The sequence below is a fragment of the Bombus terrestris genome, chromosome 2 (assembly GCF_910591885.1).
Source record: "Bombus terrestris chromosome 2, iyBomTerr1.2, whole genome shotgun sequence".
Taxonomy (NCBI): Eukaryota; Metazoa; Arthropoda; class Insecta; order Hymenoptera; family Apidae; genus Bombus; species Bombus terrestris.
This window is the reverse complement of record NC_063270.1, coordinates 7,470,634-7,489,484: the sequence shown is the minus strand read 5'-3', so window position 1 is coordinate 7,489,484 and position 18,851 is coordinate 7,470,634. Positions and strand designations below refer to the sequence as shown.

The 18,851-nt window shown below is 33.2% G+C and overlaps 1 protein-coding gene across 4 annotated transcripts; it reads left to right on the top strand.

The window, feature by feature from the left end:
- The first annotated feature begins 222 nt into the window (after positions 1 to 222).
- On the top strand, positions 223 to 16,635 carry LOC100649129. Of its 4 annotated transcripts, none has more exons than XM_048410011.1 (3): positions 223 to 697; positions 13,764 to 14,115; positions 14,454 to 16,635. In XM_048410011.1, exons 2-3 carry the CDS (start codon positions 13,779 to 13,781, stop codon positions 14,771 to 14,773), a joined length of 657 nt encoding a protein of 218 aa, XP_048265968.1. In that variant the 5' UTR covers positions 223 to 697; positions 13,764 to 13,778; the 3' UTR covers positions 14,774 to 16,635. The 4 variants fall into 4 exon arrangements, with proteins under 4 accessions (XP_048265968.1, XP_048265971.1, XP_020721988.1 ...); XM_048410014.1 differs by lacking the exon at positions 223 to 697 and adding an exon at positions 1,728 to 2,025; XM_020866329.2 differs by lacking the exon at positions 223 to 697 and adding an exon at positions 12,296 to 12,905 and having other exon boundaries at positions 13,764 to 14,091.
- The last annotated feature ends 2,216 nt before the right edge of the window (positions 16,636 to 18,851 follow it).

Below are 18,851 nucleotides of genomic sequence, written 5' to 3'. Positions count from 1 at the left end.
GCTCTAGAACCAAGGGCTCGTGTTTTGACACCTCACAGGCGCGAGAAACGGCGAAATTCTATGAAGCACGCGCGTCCTGCTTTGCTTTCCCGCGGAACCTTTCGGAAGATCTCATTCGAAGTGGGGATGCACGTGCCATGGCTTTTGTTATCGAGATTGTCGTAATGTCGAAGCTCAAGGCGCGTGCATGAGGATCGTGCATCTGCGCACGCGCGACCGTGTTGCTTGCAACCATGAGGGGGGATAACATGGCGGTACTCGATCGCCGTTAGTCGATGTACGGACACCGGTAGATTTGGATCGTTTTTTCAAATTATTTAGAATGAAAAGTGGTTGTGACTGAAAAATCCACAAACAGCTCGTGCCATTGTCGTTTGCCCGCTATGAACCGATTTAATATTCGTTGTTTCGATTGGAAAATACGAACGATTCGTGTATGTCGATCATAAAGACTTATTGCACGCGTTAAGTGACGTTTATGAGAGTTTGCTCTGACACCGGTCAGAAGCGCGGTTTGAGAGTCTGTTGCCGAGTAAATTCAATCGTCACGATACGAAAGTGATTTTATAACTGAACCGTTTAAACAGCTTCAACTCTGAGGTGATTGACAAGAGAAACAAAACGGTGAATCTTGTCGACCATTTGAATTTGTTTTGAAATCATTGGTACCGCATCGTAAGAATATCCTGTAAAATCGGTGAGTTATCACATGATATAAAATATTTATGTAGTTCTATATCTACACGTATAATTGTATCTATATATAATTGTACCTCTCACTTGGTAACTAAGCATTGCACGTTTCGATGAAACATTTCGGTTATCACTATTTATTCTTTAATTTATTTGACCTATCATATGTGATTAAAATTAAAAAACCTGAAAGTTTCTGAATCAAAATTTTACATATAACCTATATTTTAAATTTTAATACAATGTAATTAGTATGTGCTATATGCAGTTGTCAATAAAGAATCGTCAAATTGTCGATTCATCAGTACAACCAAGTTTACTGTATTTTCTATCATATTTTATTATTCATTCAAATTATAACTTGTTAAACAAATGGATATACTATAATATCCTTTAAATGCAATATATTTTTTTATAAGATATTAAGGAAAATAATACAGTAGGTAATATGTTGACGTAAGTTTTGCTATGCGGTGGCATTTATAATGTGAAATAAATAATATATTCATTGCATCAACAGAACTAGTACAGCTCTATAGTCGAATAAGATTTTATATAGTAACTATAGTACGTTGATGTCGCCACGTGCGATCTATTTAAGTCAGTTTCCTGTTGTAAATAATAATTCTTGACACAGCGATTATTTGTTCATAAATTCAGAACTTTTAAGTGATAACTCTTAGCAAACGCATCATATTTAGTTTATTGTGTAAAATCTGTAAATAGGTGCCTTTAATGTATAAGAATAAGTTCCAGTGACGGTGTTGAAACTTATTAATCTATTTAAGATGTTTATTTCATATACCGTAATGTTAATTATTAATGTAGCTATTTAATATAACTTCTTTTTCCAAATACTCCGACTTAACAGGTATCTTTCAAATAATTGATATTAATTATATTTTTAAAAATTCTTGTAATCTCAACGTTTTCAGTTCTAAGAAATCTTAAATTTCAATTCCGCTTTTGCTGTACGAATCACGGAAAGGAGTATTGAAAAATCGCTGTCATTGCAGGAATATTTCAAGAATGGGCAAACACGCATTATCGAACAGTCGTATGTTTCTATCAGATCAGCCATTCGGTCACTCTTTAATTGCGCAATTGATCAGAGAAGCATACGATTCTGCTCTAAACTTAAACCCGCGTTGTGTTGTCTCGATCTCCTGTCGGATTCGAGGTGTCCTGAAAAGCGAAGCAGCCCACGCTTCATCTTACTTGAGTACTTATTTTAGCCTCGAACTTGTAAAACGTACGCCGATATACGTGATCACACGTGGACGACATTTACACATGGAGTATAACGAGGGCTAGAAAAGTACTTACGGGAAGGTCAGCGAGAATTTCAATTTCTGCGTTCAATTCTTTTTTTATAGCAACGTCGTGCATCATATACTTACAAACGACGCGCATTTGCTCGATTTTTGATACGAGTTTAACAGGTCTCTGATATATATTAAAAAGGCGGATTGACGGAAGTTTTAAGACTTACCTAGGGCAAATTCAACGAATTTTTAATGTTGGGTAATGTTTCAGCTTGAGAATATTTGAAAAAATAAAATTAAAGTTAAAATTTTGTGAGTTTATTGGTTGAGAATGTAGCATTCAAATAAATCGAGTTCAATTGAAGATGTTTGTGTAAACTTATTTTTACTAAATATTTGTTATATATTTAATACGTTATTTAGTGCATTTGAATTTTCATACGAAATTATTCATTATTTTTTAACATTCCCTCAATAAAAGTTCTTGCATAAATCGAATATGTACTTATTTATTTGAATATTAAATGAACGTTCGCTATATACCGTAATTACTTGAAAATTCTTAACACGTGCAATTAGGCTGGCGGCGTTCTTAATAACCAAGAGGAGTCTGCTAATGCATCGGAACGGGTTATGCAGTATTACTTGCGCCAGAACACGTGTAACTCGTATGACAATCGGTTGAAGCTTGCAGATTTTAAGTCACGTCGTTGATCGTGTTACGTGTTGTTTCGTCATAGGTCAATTTATCGATTCAGAACGTGTGTTACGCCTATATTCCTCCTATATTTTGAAGGATTCTGAAACTTGTTCTGGCAGGATAATATGCTAGCTGATAATATTAACAAATTGATAAATGACAAATTGTACGTTACGGACTTCTGTAGCAATTGTTTCTACAATATATTAATAATTTATAACTTGCGACTAATAATATTAGTTTAATCGCATAAGAAGTACTTGTATGTTTACTAATGTAAGCTAATTGACCAATTCGTCTAAGACTAATGAAATAGAGCTGAAAAAAAGGAATTTTGCATACATGTACAATTATACGTCAATTATTAGATCATCAGTGTTACATAATAACGATATATTCCTATAGACTATAGACTATAGACTGTTATTTTATAATCCTTATATAAGATGAAGATATTTATATTCTGCTGTTTCGTTTTTTAACGATAATAGCGAAATTCCTTTGTTTCTCTTTCATTCTTTTTATCTGCTTTTCCTTCTTTTATTACGATGTTAAAATTGTAACGTGTCTATCGAGCATTGATATTAATACCCATTATCGTTGTGTTAAATCATCGGCTGGCATTGAGTCACTTGCTTTGGAGACACGTGTACGTTATACTGTTAATTTCCTGGTATAGTATCACGAAGTAAATCGTCACGTCAGAGACAGTTTAGACAAGGCAATTGTAATTGAAGCTAATCCTCGATTTTGTTAGGTATATGTATTGAGAAAATCAAGGTTTTCCGACAGTTGTGCGATTTAATTTTATAAAATGCACGAGTCACTAATTTAACGAAAATGCATTTACACATTTTCTGATCTAGAATTGGCTTGCATTCACACTTACAAGTTTTATAACATTTTGCTTTTGCTCTTGGTATTGTTGTTCAATTTTAAACAACATTTATGATCCTATTTTGTTATTTTGAAAATATCGTTTTCTTAATATTTTAATTTATATTATTTTTATTCTTTTCTATTATTCTATTCTTTTATATTATTTATATTCTCTAAACGTAGTACAAAGTACATATTCAGTGGCATATACAAATGGTATAAGGTATATGATACAGATATACAAAATATAACAAATCATATTTAATAGAAAGAATCGGTAAACTTATCTTTCTATGTGAACTGCGGTTATATACATATGCAGAATCTGGCCGGATAACATATAAAAGCGGGCTTCACGTGATTCCTTGCGGAAAAATAAGAAAAGAATATGAAATACAATTTTTTATTTTTGGCTTAGTTTTCGAGAAAATCAAATTTGAAAGTTTAGCTAGTATACATGGCTAATTCCGGACTGGACGAAATTAAATAATCGACAGGAGGTCACTTACGTGTGAGAACAAGTAAGTCGAAAATGTAGAATAATATTTCTCCACAAGACTTTTTATTTCTGAGAAAAATAAATTTGAAAATTTATCATACGAATCTACTAGGCTGATTCTTTAATAAATATGTTCAAATTCTGTTTGCTTGAAAATGAACATTAAAGCAGAAAAATTTTATTCTGAATTTTCGACCTATTTTCACACGTAGAACAACCTCTTGCCTATTATTTAGTCCCGACATTAGCCATGCTTAAATATACTCGATAAATTTTCAAACTCGATTTTCTCGGGAACTAAGCTGAGAATGAACAAATTTTATCCTGTATTTTTTTCCTATTTTCCATAAGAAATCACGTTGCGTCCGTTTTTACATGTTAATCGACTAGATCCTGTATATAAGCTTTTCGTATCCTGCCCGATTCAGTAAGTAACCTATTCGTAATATCAATGAATTACATTCATTGAAACGTTAAATAGTATTAACTTAAATTCTGAAGAATTGAGAAGTGAATAAGGTAAGAATGTCTCCCCGTTTTTCCGATTTTCGTAGTGCTGATGACGATACACGAACTATCATACTGCAGTGTACTTACTCCAGCCGTGCACACCCACGTGACGTGACGTGTGATCGCAATTGTAGCCAACGTGAGGCAACGTAACCGCTCAGTGGATATCTCACGCAAAGCAGAAGCAGTTCCTTCGCTTTAATTTCGTTAAGTGGTTTAAACACGTAACAATCGTGCTTTCGTATTTCATATTACGTGTACCGTCTTGTTAGCGGAAATTCGGTCACGTTTAATTTGCGTATTCGTTTTTCCTCTTCTTTTGATTCTTCCTATGTTATGATTCGAACAATAAATATTTAAAATTCTTTAACGTTCTCTTATATTACAAAATACGACTGTGCTTCGCGTTTTGCGATCCAAGTCGCATTTCCTCGAGTCAATGTATTATCCTAATTATTCTATTCTACTTCAAGTACGATCTAACGTTTCATCAGAATTGCATTTACCATTGTTACGTGTTTCGTGAGAAAGATATATCCATAGTATCCTAATACATCAAACATAGATACTGCTTGCAATGCAGATGCATTGATAATATACATATATATGTTATCTTATTATAGTAGGAACAGAGCGATACTGATATGGTATATTCTCCTGGTGCACTGATCTTGACAATATTTTAATACAAAGTGCATTTTTGTCATATGAAATTACTATTGAATGATTAATATTGTAATGATATCGTCAATTCTTGTACAGTATGTATCTCTATCTATATACGATTATTTAATTCTTTGACAATGCTAATGGTGGTACCAACGAAATATTCGAAATTACCTGTAAGACGTTATAGCTTGTACTTGAAAGAACTGAACTGTAAAAACTATATAGAAGGTACAGTTAGTTTAGATTGCTGGTAAAATATTCCGGTATAATTCTTATGAATAGTACGCATCGCACATACAAACATATACAATACAGAAAGTATGAGGATATTACTTTCTATTGTAACCATGTTAAATGAACGTAAGTGTACCTGATAATCAATTTGCATGAAGAGGAATGTTTGAAAAGAAAGACAAATATCTATTTATCTTTATAAATATTTTACATATATGCATCAAATCAAGATAGATCTCAAGTATTATAAAATTCAACACAAATATTCTAAAAGAAGCATCTCGTAAGTGAATCGTAAGGTTCTTTTAAAGAATTTTATTTTGTGGATTATGAATGAAGTACTCGAGTGGTACTTCTTAGAAATACGTTTCAAGTAACGGCTAAGAACTCAAACAAAGTAACAATGCAGTCTTTTTAAACGAATCACGATCTTCGTTTCTTTTCTTTATGTTTAAAGTGGCATGTTATATGGAAAATCGTATCGTGCCTCTTTACTTCGTGCGAACTTCTCATTCGAAAATTCTATCTTCACCAGGCCCCACTTACGATTTTTAATAAGTTTCTTTTAAAATGTTATCTAAGAATAAACGAAAACAAAAGATTGTGATCCGCGTCGTAGAATGCTATCCTACATGTTCACGCACTTGTTTCACCCATGTTATCGAACAACGAAATTCTATTCTGTACTCGAACGCGCTCATGGATGAGAATGTAATTTCTTCCATTCTTGTTAGCACGAATCCACGTGTAACAACTGACTAGCATAAAAATCGTGTTATCATTGCTATATCTGTATTATCTCCCATGAATTTTATTCGCACGTGTTCTTTAAAGTAATACATATTTTTCTACGAACGATGTTAAAGATAAATAAGTGTTCCTTTTGTTTGCACTAGTCTAGTAAAAAGAACGAGGAATTTTCTTGTTTAAATAAAATAACATATATATACATATATATCTTTTTTCTCTTCATAATTTTAATGATAAATTGTCGATATTACGCGATGGATTAATCCGCGTCTTTTCCATATCTTGAAGTTGCTCTTAATGAAAATTAAAAGATTTGATAAAGCTTCTGTTTATTCGAATAATTACTTTGTCATATAAAGAGAAGTTAATAACTCTTATGGGCAGAGATAATATTTACTTAAAAAGATAGATTATTTGAGATTGATTTTTGAAAAGAAAAATAAAATAAATCATAAAATTATTTAAGGAAGAAAGAAATATTTGACTGTAGAAAATGTTGGACGTTTTAAAAATTAATTAATGAATAGGGTAAACTATTTGTCTCGAATATTCTAATTTCACACAGCTTCATAGGAACTTTAAATACTTGCTGCGATCAAAGTGTGCATTATGCATCAGTGCTTTTTTCCACGCTCGTATTCTCTCTCCTCTCCCCCTCCCCCCTCTCCACTGGGAACCAAAAGTAAGGATCAAAAGGGATGGACGAAGCTGCGTGCAAAAATAGTTACGACGATAGAACAGTAGTAAGTGGGTGGCCAAAGGAAAGAGGAAAACGAGAGGAGCAAGATCGTTGATTGCAGACTGCAATGTTCTGCTTTAACGTAGTGATGGGAATGAACTAATTGAAATATACTACAACATCAAAAAGATATCCAATGATTTAAAAATGCTAAATTATACAAATCTAGAACTATTCCTGCTACCTTTTCATTTTTATGAAAGCTATAACGGAATGAAAATTAAGAGCTAAACGCAGCGTTACGATTTATTTTGCAATTCTTTGAATCTTTAGTTTTGTGATTAATTTTGTAAACTGTTAGATCTTTAATTTCAGCTATATTACTTTTGTGATAAACGGCAAGACTTTGAAATATTCGGTTCCAATTTTCCTGCTATTGTCTTTCTTTAATTAGATGAATGTTAGCTTTTTTACTATGACTCAGTCTATCATCAGAGAGTACATCTCGTGACTATCAAGATTAGCAGTAAGCACTAGCTTGTTCGTTTACTCGTAGTCAAAGACAGTCGACGGTAGCCGTCGCTACTCGAGGAAAACGTTGCCAGACGGCAGAGTCGGTACCTCCTGGGGGGAAACAAGGGGACATCGTACGCATCCCCCACCGGTACATCACCAAAAAGCACTGCGTGAGGACGCACAAGCGAGGTCGTCGAACCCAACAGCGGTAGCCACGTGTATCCACGGGAATATCCCGTCCTTTTACCGCGAAGGGTGCGTGTAGTGTGAGTGTGAGAGACACGATCGTCAGCCAGCACGGGTTACGGGGTGGGGATGGTATATACCCATTGGCGAGACACCAAGATGTTCGATGGTGGGGGAAAAGCTGCACGTGGCTGTACTTGAGTGTGGAAGTAGAAGTCACAGAATGCAGCGACCTGCAATTCGCTAATCTTTCACATTTAATGGATCGATATTTTGCTAACGGTGCAGTTTGAAAACTGCAAATCTTATGATATTATTTTTTTCTGACAAATAATCGAAAAGAATATATCACAAGAAATAATTAACAGAGTAATTGAAAAAACAAATCATCCCATAGATAGATTAATAAAATTAATAAAATTTTATCTCTTGATTTTGTTTTATTTTGCATATTTGATGATCATATCCATTTGGATGACTGCATACATATTTACTTATTTGATAGCTACGTTAAGCGCGTTTAATGATAATGTCTGAATTAAAGGCGTATGGATACGATTATTTGCGTCATATTTACTAACTCCCTTTTATCTCGGTCCAATGTGTGTACCGCGATTGCAGAATGTTTTATCTGGGCCGAATTTTCGCTTCCTGTAAAGGAAAATAAATCGAAATTAAAATTATGCTTAAAATCTTGTAATGACGCAGGAAATTACAATATTTTTCTTTTAATAAATGATGAATTTTCTTTTCTTTTATCGATTTTCATCGCAATTTGCTGAATAACTCTTTTTTTAGGGATGATATCAGAGGCGGTTACGTTGATAATTTCAAGAAACGGAGCGCGTGTAGTTTTTTTAGTCTAAAATTTATCTCGTTCTTCTTTTTATAATTTATGATTTGTTAGGTTATCAATATTCTTGAAAGATTTATAGATACAGTTATTTTTGAATCTCATAATTTCACCTTCAAAATTAAGATTATGATAAATGCCAAACATTACAATACACTTCTTTACAAATTGTAATCGTAGTCGCAACATTGCGGTAAATGTCGACGAAAGATGAATTTGACATTCTGGCCATTTCAAATTAGGCTCTCAATTAAAATTCTGTATGCAGATTGTCAGTCTCGGTAACACGGTCATTTATAGAGTGATAAATTTCGAATGTATCTCATGCAAGATCTCGTACAGCTCGTGAAACGGTAATAAACAATCGATAATGCTGTCACACGGGCAATCTAGTCATTCTTATGAGTTTCTGATACCGACAGCTTGTGCATGCCTGAATGGAATACTTAATAAGATCATTTTTCCTCGAGCGTTCGACACGTGGCACGTAAAACGAACTCCATGCGTGTCGCGAAATCTCGCATGAGATGTTTTTTTAAATGTCGACTGAATGAATTAATCGGAAGAACGATAATAGAATTTTATTTTACGCAATGACCTCTTTGATTTAATATAAAATATTATTTATACTTTATCTGCTTTTTTTTACAATTATTTTATCGTCAAGCCATTCTGCTTTATCAAAACAGTGAGTTAACGAATGTGCCTATCCTGCGCAATCGTTAATATAATACTTCCGGTTGTTAAAATTCCTAACCCAACCTTTTTTCTTCTATTCTCTCAATTCTTTCAATATTTGAATCGTGTTTACTTTTTATTCCATTTGAAAATGCAAGTTACTGACTACAGCTTAATTATACACTGTTATGTACATACATTTGTTTATCTTTGTTTTGAAAGAGACATAATACAATGTTCTAAAGGAAGATGAACGATTCGTGTAATCTTCAGAGGTTGTACTTATTGTTCATAAATATTTGTTGAATATTGCATTTAAGAACTATTACGTTATAACTAATAACTATCACATTCTAAATAATATTTTATTCAGTCTCATATAATAATTAGTTTCATCATAAAATAGCAAATTCCGTTCCAGAAATAAAAATGTAATTATGGTTTATTTCTCACTACGTGTGAGAATGGGCGTACATGCTGTTATACGGACAATATTTTTACTTCTCAACGTTCAACGCTGACACGTGCCGACGCGGTTTTCTTCCTTTCCCTTTTGCTTCTTTTTGGTCTTTTTTTAAAATAATAGGGTGAAAAAAATCAAAATAGTTTTTCACGAAGGTTGTATTACACGTGTAACCCTTGGAAAGGCCGTGAATGGCCGCAACGATAAATATAACTATGCCTCTGAACTGTAAGTTCAGCACGTGTATCGGTGAAATTTTTATATAGGTAGGCGCAATACCTATGGAACCTTTCGTCGCCCCTTTTAAGATCCAGTTTCAGTCAACTGGAAAGAAAAATTCACGAAAACGCGATTGATTCGTAGCTTTCAGACAGATTTCCCTTACATTACTGCAAACTTCGCTCTCCGTGTCAAATATATTGTTTCAGAATTCATATTTTTTATTTTATGCTTTAACTGCAAATTTTTAGTACGTGATTATATCGTTGAAGTTTCATTGAAGAATGTGAGGTAATCATTTAACGCCAAAATTTTGCTTGCTTATGAAAAAAAGCTGCCAGTTGATTACAACTTCTTATTTTAATTTAAAAAGCAAGAATCAGTAAAATAATACATTTATAGAAAATATGAATGCAACTTTTAAGTCACATACTTTTATTACATGTTTATTACGAATTTCATGCATACTCATGTATGAATGTTTAAAAATTGTTATGCAACTTTTTAGTCAACGCAGTTCTTTTGGTACCTTCATTTTTAATTCGTGTTCTTCCTTTTTACATTATTATGCATTTACATTCATTCTTTTATCCTGTTATTTATCGCCATTACAAGAGTGGATCGAAACGCGTTTCCCAAGATAATAAATTGGATCTTCCTTTAAAAGAGGATTTCTAGACGCGCACGTGCAATTTTTAACGATGTCCTAGAAATTCAGCGCATCACGTTGACTCACGATAAATTCTTGGAAAATTGCCGTAGAGTTCGAATATGACACGTGGCCGTAGTGTGCACTGTGCAGCCGTAAATATAGCGGATATCGACGAAACGAGATACACGTGTGCCTTTCTTCGTCGAAGGCCTTGCACTTCTCCCTAGCTTCGCACTCGTGATTCTCACGTAGTTGCATCATATTATCAAACAATTTTATTTTCCCTATCTAACTTTTATCTCGAAAACTTTACAGGAACGTGCCGATTATTGCGAGTATCAAAAATGTGTTACCATCACCTGGCTATAATTTCATCATTGTCACATTTTCATGGATAAATCGAATAATTTTTCGATTTCGATAATTTTATATTTGAAAAATAAACGTCGGAAATGGGATACAAACTTTAAAATATAGAAATAATAAAAAATGTAAAATATAAAATATTTAAATAATAGTTACAGTTATTCCCAAAAACCAATTTCGTTTGAATAAATAAGTGACATAACATTTAAAAAATATAGACATACATATAGAAACATAGAAAGTAAGAACTTAACTTCCAAGTTACGTTGTTACTATGTAGGATTAAATGAAAAATTGCTATCGTTTCTGCGACAAAAATAATCGTGCGGAGCGCGCAGATTACAGAATCGACGAACGCAATGAATCTGCGGAAATCGGAGACGCAAAGCGAAAGGCGGTAGATGAACCAAAAATTTAGCACGTGTACCCTTATTGAAGGCCATCCAGTTTCCTCACTGTTTTACTCTCTCCTGTTCTTCTTCTCTCCTTCTCTATTTGCCCACGATGCAACCCCTCTGGAATAATCCGATTGTAGAGCTCCCAGTTGACCTTCGTTCGTACGGGAAGTTGCCATTGACGAATGTCTGTATTGTAATGCCACCACTTTGCTTTTGCCCGCGTGTTGGGTGTTGGGTGCGAATCCACGAACGCTCAGATACGATACCTACGATATGTCACAGCTGTTCCCCTCGTGAAATATCGTGGGCATATTCGTCATGAATCAAAATTACCGTTACGTTTCTTTTATCTTGAGCTACGTGCATCGTCGACTTAGGCTTATTCATTTAATGGAAAAGATCATACTGCTAAACTCGAGCTCATCGAATTCGATGGACTGATGATCGCCGGAAGGATTTTTTACACTTTCACGAGTAAATATTTAAGCCTAAAGGATAACTTACGTCCGTTCTCTTAAGTCTAGAAATGAGAATATAATATAATAACTGATAATTTACGTAATTTGGTAGTTTGGTAAATTACACAATCAACTGCGATGATTGGTGTTTAAAGTTTTACAGATTTATATGAAATTGCTTAAAACAGCGTAATTATACATATATTATCTAAACTTCATTTTGAAGTAACTTTCAAATTAAGTAGATAAGTATTTGTGGTGAAGGTAAAAATGAGTATATTCCGAGTATTTTATCCTCCTTATACCGATGAGTATACGTATAATAAAATTCAGTAGAAGATGTACATACGCGTCCATACATGCGCTATATACGTTATACGTATATACATGTACATGTATATGTTTATTCATTCATTCATTTATGGTATATCACGAGAATTGTAGCCGCAATTGGATTATGCATGTTTCTTGAAGCGATTATCAGTATTGTTTCATAGTCGTACGTGGTGCGACGAAATCTGAGGTCAAAGTAGTCGGGGTAACCGGTCGAGGGGAGACGAGAAGTCATGCCGAGGCTCTATAGCTTTAGTTCGGTGCAGGCACGTGCACCGACGTTCACAGTAATCGGGTCATCGCCTGCATCGATCGCGTCGTCAACCGGTACGAGCGAACACGTGTAATTCATAGCCAAATCATACTACACGCGTTAGTTTCCTCAGTAAAACCGGCGATTCTGCATTCTTCCGTGTTCTTATCTTCAAACTATACCAAGATTGTCGTTTTTTAAAATGCATTTCAAATTATTCGTGATAATGATAATATATCTGTTAAAGAATTAAGTAGAATTTTCTTTTTCGCGTACGTCTAAACAGTAAATGACAAAGCAAAGTACCTTGCGAGAATTAATGTAATTACAAATTCATTCGATTAATTAAGCCAATACTAATAACGTTAATAAGTGTAACTCGATGATTCACATGTTTGTATCTTTATCGCGTTTAGTTGTCTTTATTTTAAATCGTTTCACGTACTTTTACACGTGCGAACATTGTAAAGTACTTGCTTTACATCGAGCATTACGCAGGTGCACACGTGCCTTCTGAGGTCAAGGTGCAACACACCGACCTGGCTGGTATTATTAGACGTCTGTAACAAGTGAAAGTCTTCTTGGTCCTTCGTTTATAAATAATTCCCTGATCACAAAGTGAGACGATGTTTCCACGCCAATGACAGACCTGGTATTAAATTATTCCTCATTAATCTTATAACGAGGCGAGGATGTGATTTTTAAGCCTAGCGGTTAAGGCTGTTATTTTTTATTTCAGCATATTTTATCACACTTTTCGTCTTTTATGGGGCTGCGACTTAAAAATTGAATATGTTGTCGCTCAGTTTCATGTTATCAAAACTGGTTTTACTAATAATAGCTTTTTAAAATTTATATTGACGATAAACTACTGAAGACATTTTGTACAATGCAACTCAAGCATACTTATCACAGATGAATCATAATTCAAACATTAGTACTATTGCATTGTAATTTTTTAACAAATCTATCATACGAGTCACATGGATCAGTCATCGATGAAAGAAAGTACTTTCGCGCAACAAAGCGCATCATTGATGCGTATGTGGGTCATCGATCGTTCTCCGTTCGTTAAATTACACAGACAGTGCAATTATCGCAATCAATAGACTGTAACGTATTTAACGTACGTAGTAAGAAACGTAACAAAAATTACATAACAAAACGTAGTTTTGTGAAAACGTGGATGTTTTCATGAATGGCTTAATTGCGACGAACATTCGTAATAATTGTTCCATCGACTTAGAAGACAAACAAAGTTAAATGAAAATTTTCAGACAAGATTTGTGTATTTTTGTAACACACACATATACGTATGTACATATGTATAATATATATATTCACGAGTATAGGAAAAGAAATTGCAATTATAATACAATCGTGTTATAAAGAATGTCATCAAATAAGACAAATCATTGGAACCCGAGAATATACTTTTATAATTTTATTCTCTCTCTCTCTTGAAATATGTAATCTATTTCTAGTCTTGTTTTATTTCTTCTAATTTCAGATCTTTCATCACAAAATGGCTCCGACTGTTTACTTGTCGGAACTACCAGTTGTAAGAACATCGACAATTCCATGCTCGCGACGAAGACAAAGGGTTCGTAACGGGGCTGTAGCAAAGCAGCAGAGGCTAGAATTCAGACGATTGGAAACGAACGAGTCTTCTCGTGACGATACATCTTTAACGCCACCGGAAAGTCCTCTATGGGATCCAGAGAGTCCCAGTGTCTCTTGTGCCCCGATCATTGTCACTTCTTCCTCTCCGAACGTTTCGGCTAGAGTTCCAGCAGACATAAAGGAACATTGGAAGGTGTTCCTAGCGAGACGGAAAGGTGTGCCTTTTAGTGTAATTGACGGTAAATGGACAATATAGAAAAAGAGTAGTTTTTGCAGTGAAAGTTTTATTAAAAAGTGAAGTGATCTTTTATTTGCATCATTTTTTCGGCGAGTAATAATCGCTTGAATAATAATTTTAAATATTTCTAATATTTCCGAAAGGGACTCCAAATAACCATTTATCTATGTCGAATATGAATTTACTCATCCGATAGAAATTGTAGAAAGGAGAATTTTATTAATTTTTGGGATCATTGAGAAAGAAATTTGTGAATTGCGGAAATTATTATATATCGTTAAGTGTAGAAAATTTGTTCAAAATACAAGCTGCTCTAAAATATATTATCATAAATCGCAGGTCTTTTAGATATCGTTGTACGTACGATGGCTTTGATTCGACGAAACAACATCCTTCAAGAAAGAGTGAATGCTTTGCGTGCAGAGACTCGAGATTTCATTCATTCGGTGTTGAATAATCCCGAAAACAAATGCATACAACAGAGATTGGACGCGATAGACTGCAAGGAAGCGGATGTGTCCTCGTCGACAGAGGAAACCATAGCAAGACCGTCCCTTCCGCCTACGCCGGACTCGACGAATTCTTCGTCGAATGATATCACATCGACCTGTGATGGCAGCGAAAACACTTCTGAACGATTCTCCAACGACGAATCATAATATTTGAGAATCATGCGCAAACGAAAGATATAAGATTCGAAGCGAAATCAAACGGAATGAGATGTTGATCGGTTACTTGATTTGAGTAGCCTGAGTCGCTTTGTCGGTACACATAATATAGCAATTAAACGATTAATACGATCGCTTCTTGATCGAACAAGATGAGAAATGAAAGTTTTACTGATGATGATACGAATGAAGTTGAAACCGATGAATTTCTTAAAGTTTGTTTTTTTAATCGATTTACATATAAGTTTGATCGATATGTAATTTATATTGAATTTATGTTATCTTTGTATTTTAGATATGTTAAGCATTTAAAGATTGATCTACACGAGGATTATAATTTTCATTCATTTTATCTTATACATCTCAATTATCAAAAATTCTATCGACCGATAAAGGCTACCTATATCGTAGATTAGAATTCAAAAAGTAAAACTTCAAAATACAAATGATTCGTTAATAAAGGAGAGATTACATATAATTGTACGTCATATATATATATATGACGTACAATTATATATATAATATAATATATATATATATATATATATATATATATATATATATATATATATATCATAATGAACTCAAAAGAAATTGTTCTACTAAACAAAGATCGAGTTCCCCAAGATAATTTTTTTCTTTTTTTTTTTCTTTTTTTTTCTCCTTCAAAAAATTACATTTCTAATTCGTAAACTCTCATTTCTCGTTTTACGAAGTAGTCGTAGGAAAATCTACATTATCAATGAAAGATACGCAATTCCTTATTATCGACCGTTCTTTTACCTCTTATTATCTGTATTAGTTGCACTTTAAGAAAAAGACCATTTAATTATTCGACACAAGGTAAAATACAAAAAATGCAATATTTTCAATATTAAAGAAAAGAAAAAATCTCAGCCACACTTTTGATACAAAAGTTAGTTAAAGAAATTTACATGTCGACGAAGTAACTCGGAGAAATTGTGAAATGATATAATGTTACAAGATCGATGTAACATATAACGTAGAATTATTACAATTACTTGATATACACGATTAGATACTTATTAACATTTTCAATGCTACATTCAGAAAAGGGCGTTGTAGTATATAAATAAAATTGCAGGACTGCTTTACGTTTTAATTTTAGTATTCAAGTTTTATGCGTAAAGCTTTTCTAGACAAACTTGCGTTAGAACTAGAATAAATTAGAATTAAAGAAATGAAAAAAGCAAATGAAAATGCCCTGCAAATTTGGTGGCTGTGAAATTTGTATTCGCGTCTGTAATTCTGCCTTTTTCTCTCGTTTTTCTGTGCAACAATTTCGCGATTAATTAAATTAGAAATTGCTCGTCTTTTTCGAACAAAATCGCGCCATTGTCTCAAGAAGATCGTGTGATCGTTAAGGGAAGTGTCCACATTCAATCGACGAATATACTTTTAAGAAATTTACAATCCTATCGTATAGAATTAAGTGATAAAAGCTTTTTAATCTAGGCAGTACAGATTTTCTAAACTCGTTTCATATTAAACTAAATTTGTTTCGTTGGTCGACTTATGTTTCACTTACATACTTATATACTTAATTAATACTGCGTCAAAAAGGTATTTGCAGATTAAGTGTATCGTAAAATAAACGCCCACTTTCTACTCATTTCAACTACTATCATACGAACAATGTCGTTGTTCGAAATGTAAAAACCTATTGCGATAAATATTAATTTTAAAAAAATAATCAAAAAATATTCACAGTATTTTTAAGAAGAGAAATATTTCTTCTTTTAAATTTCGTTTATGTTGATAATATAACAAGCACAAGTTAGAAACATATAGTATACATTGATCTGCTTGATGTTAAATACCTGTAATCTTTTCCCCATGCAAAAAAAATTAGCAGTGTTGGCCCGCATTGTGTCCATTAACGTATCTTCTTAAAAGAGGTTTGTCTAATATTATAGTTTTCAAGTAATATACCTCTTTGTTTATCGATTATATGAGTGATATATATACAGGGTGGTTGGTAACTGGTGGTACAAGCGGAAAGGGGATGATTTTACGCAAAAAAAGAAGTCGAAAATATAGAATAAAAATTTTTCGTTTGAGGCTTTCTTTTCGAGAAAATCGACTTTGAATTTTCGCTCGGTACGCGTGCACTTTATTGTAGCCTTTCATACTTTAAAACAATCGAATACGTTAGAAAGTGTTCATAGAAATTTAATTAGAAGAGCAGAAGTATGTGTTCGGCAGAATGGGCGACATTTTCAACAATTTTTGTAATAATAAATTTTATGATTACTTCATATTATTTCATTATGTATTCCTAATTTGCCGTTACGGCAAAAACAAACTTAAACTGCGATTATATCCATCGAGACAACGATCTACAGTAAGATCCGTTATAACGAGACGTGATAAAGTGCACGCGTACCGAGCGAAAATTGAAAGTCGATTTTCTCGAAAACAAAGCCTCAAACGAAAAATTTTTATTCTATATTTTCGACTTCTTTTTTCGCGTAAAATCGCCCCCTTTCAGCTTGTACCACCAGTTACCAACCACCTTGTATATATATGCATATGTTATATGTACATATATTTTGACATATTTCATAAGAGTCGAACTTAAAAGCAATGTTAATTGTACTGATTCGTTAAAATCAAATTGTGATCGTCTACTAATCATAGTATTTTGAAAATGTGGTTCATGTGAAATCTCATACCAAGTCTTTCCGACTTGGGTTTCTTGTTTTAGCGTCCATATTATCATGAGCATTTTTCTGGCATCATATTTTTCAAAAGAGGGGAGAGATTTACTTATAATTCTTCCGCGGAAATCTACTAATTAATCATAATAATTTCAATTCAGGCTCTTCTCATCTTCACCTTCGATAACTTTAAATTCTTACATTGTTAAACTGCATATATCACGAAGAATCCAATTTAATTGTTCTTCCAACGCTATACAAGAATCCGATTTAATTGTTCTTCCAACGCTATACAAACAAAAACGAACAAAAAAATCACGATTTTCCCAAAGTACGAAAAATTACATTTACGCAAAAGATGTTTACTAATTTAAATAAAAGTAAACCTTTAACATAGAATTATGACGAAAAGCTATATGTACTAATAAGAAACTTGTACATTTATTTTGAAATTAGTACATTTTTTAAAAGAAATATTTTCTAGCTTAATTGAAATGATCGAATCAGAAATTATTCGAAGACCGAATTAGGGTTACAACTCACGTTTTCGCTCGGTACGTTGCACCGTATGCATTAGCACGTATCTCGCAATATTTCCAACTTTATACCTATATAGATTGTCTCCTTGTATGGGGTCGATAAAAATCTAACGCTAAAAAATGACAAAATGATGCAACATATCATATTGATGAAACGAAAGTCCCTATAAAATTTGTATCAGTATTGAAAATAATACGCAAAACGAAAAGAAGGAAACAAGTTTTAACACCGATGATTCAATGACAGATCCAATCGATAAAAAAGTGACATAATTATCAACCTTTTTGCATTTCAATATTAGATTGCATTTCGATTAGAACATTCGTGAAAAGAAAAAAGATCTTATCCGAATAGTCTAACAGTTCTCATTTAAACCGAATATCGACCACCGTTTAAACGTATCTATTAAATCACAAAAATCGTGCCTAAAAAGTATAGGAATCATATATGCTATTCTCCAGTTGCTAAAGCAATATACCTAGTTGTAATTTATTCTGCTTAAGCTTTATTCTAATTATTACATAGGAATTAGATCGTGTCGCGTTTTTTGCGAAAACGTTCAATATAATTGTATATCTTTATAAAGGTAAATTATAATACGATAGAGAATAGTGTAGATTACAAATTATGTGCTCAACAATAGTAATTTGATGACTTTCAACAGAGGCGTAGCATTAGACAGTACTAGGTCAATCAGTAAGAAACTGCTCATTGTTTTAACTTTAAATTTCGTAAATGCGACCAACCACTCAAATGAAAAAGCAATTCCTTGAATATCAAACGTAAAATATATACATATGTATACGGTATATCCTGTTTAAATGGAAACGCTCAAATATTTGAAAAAT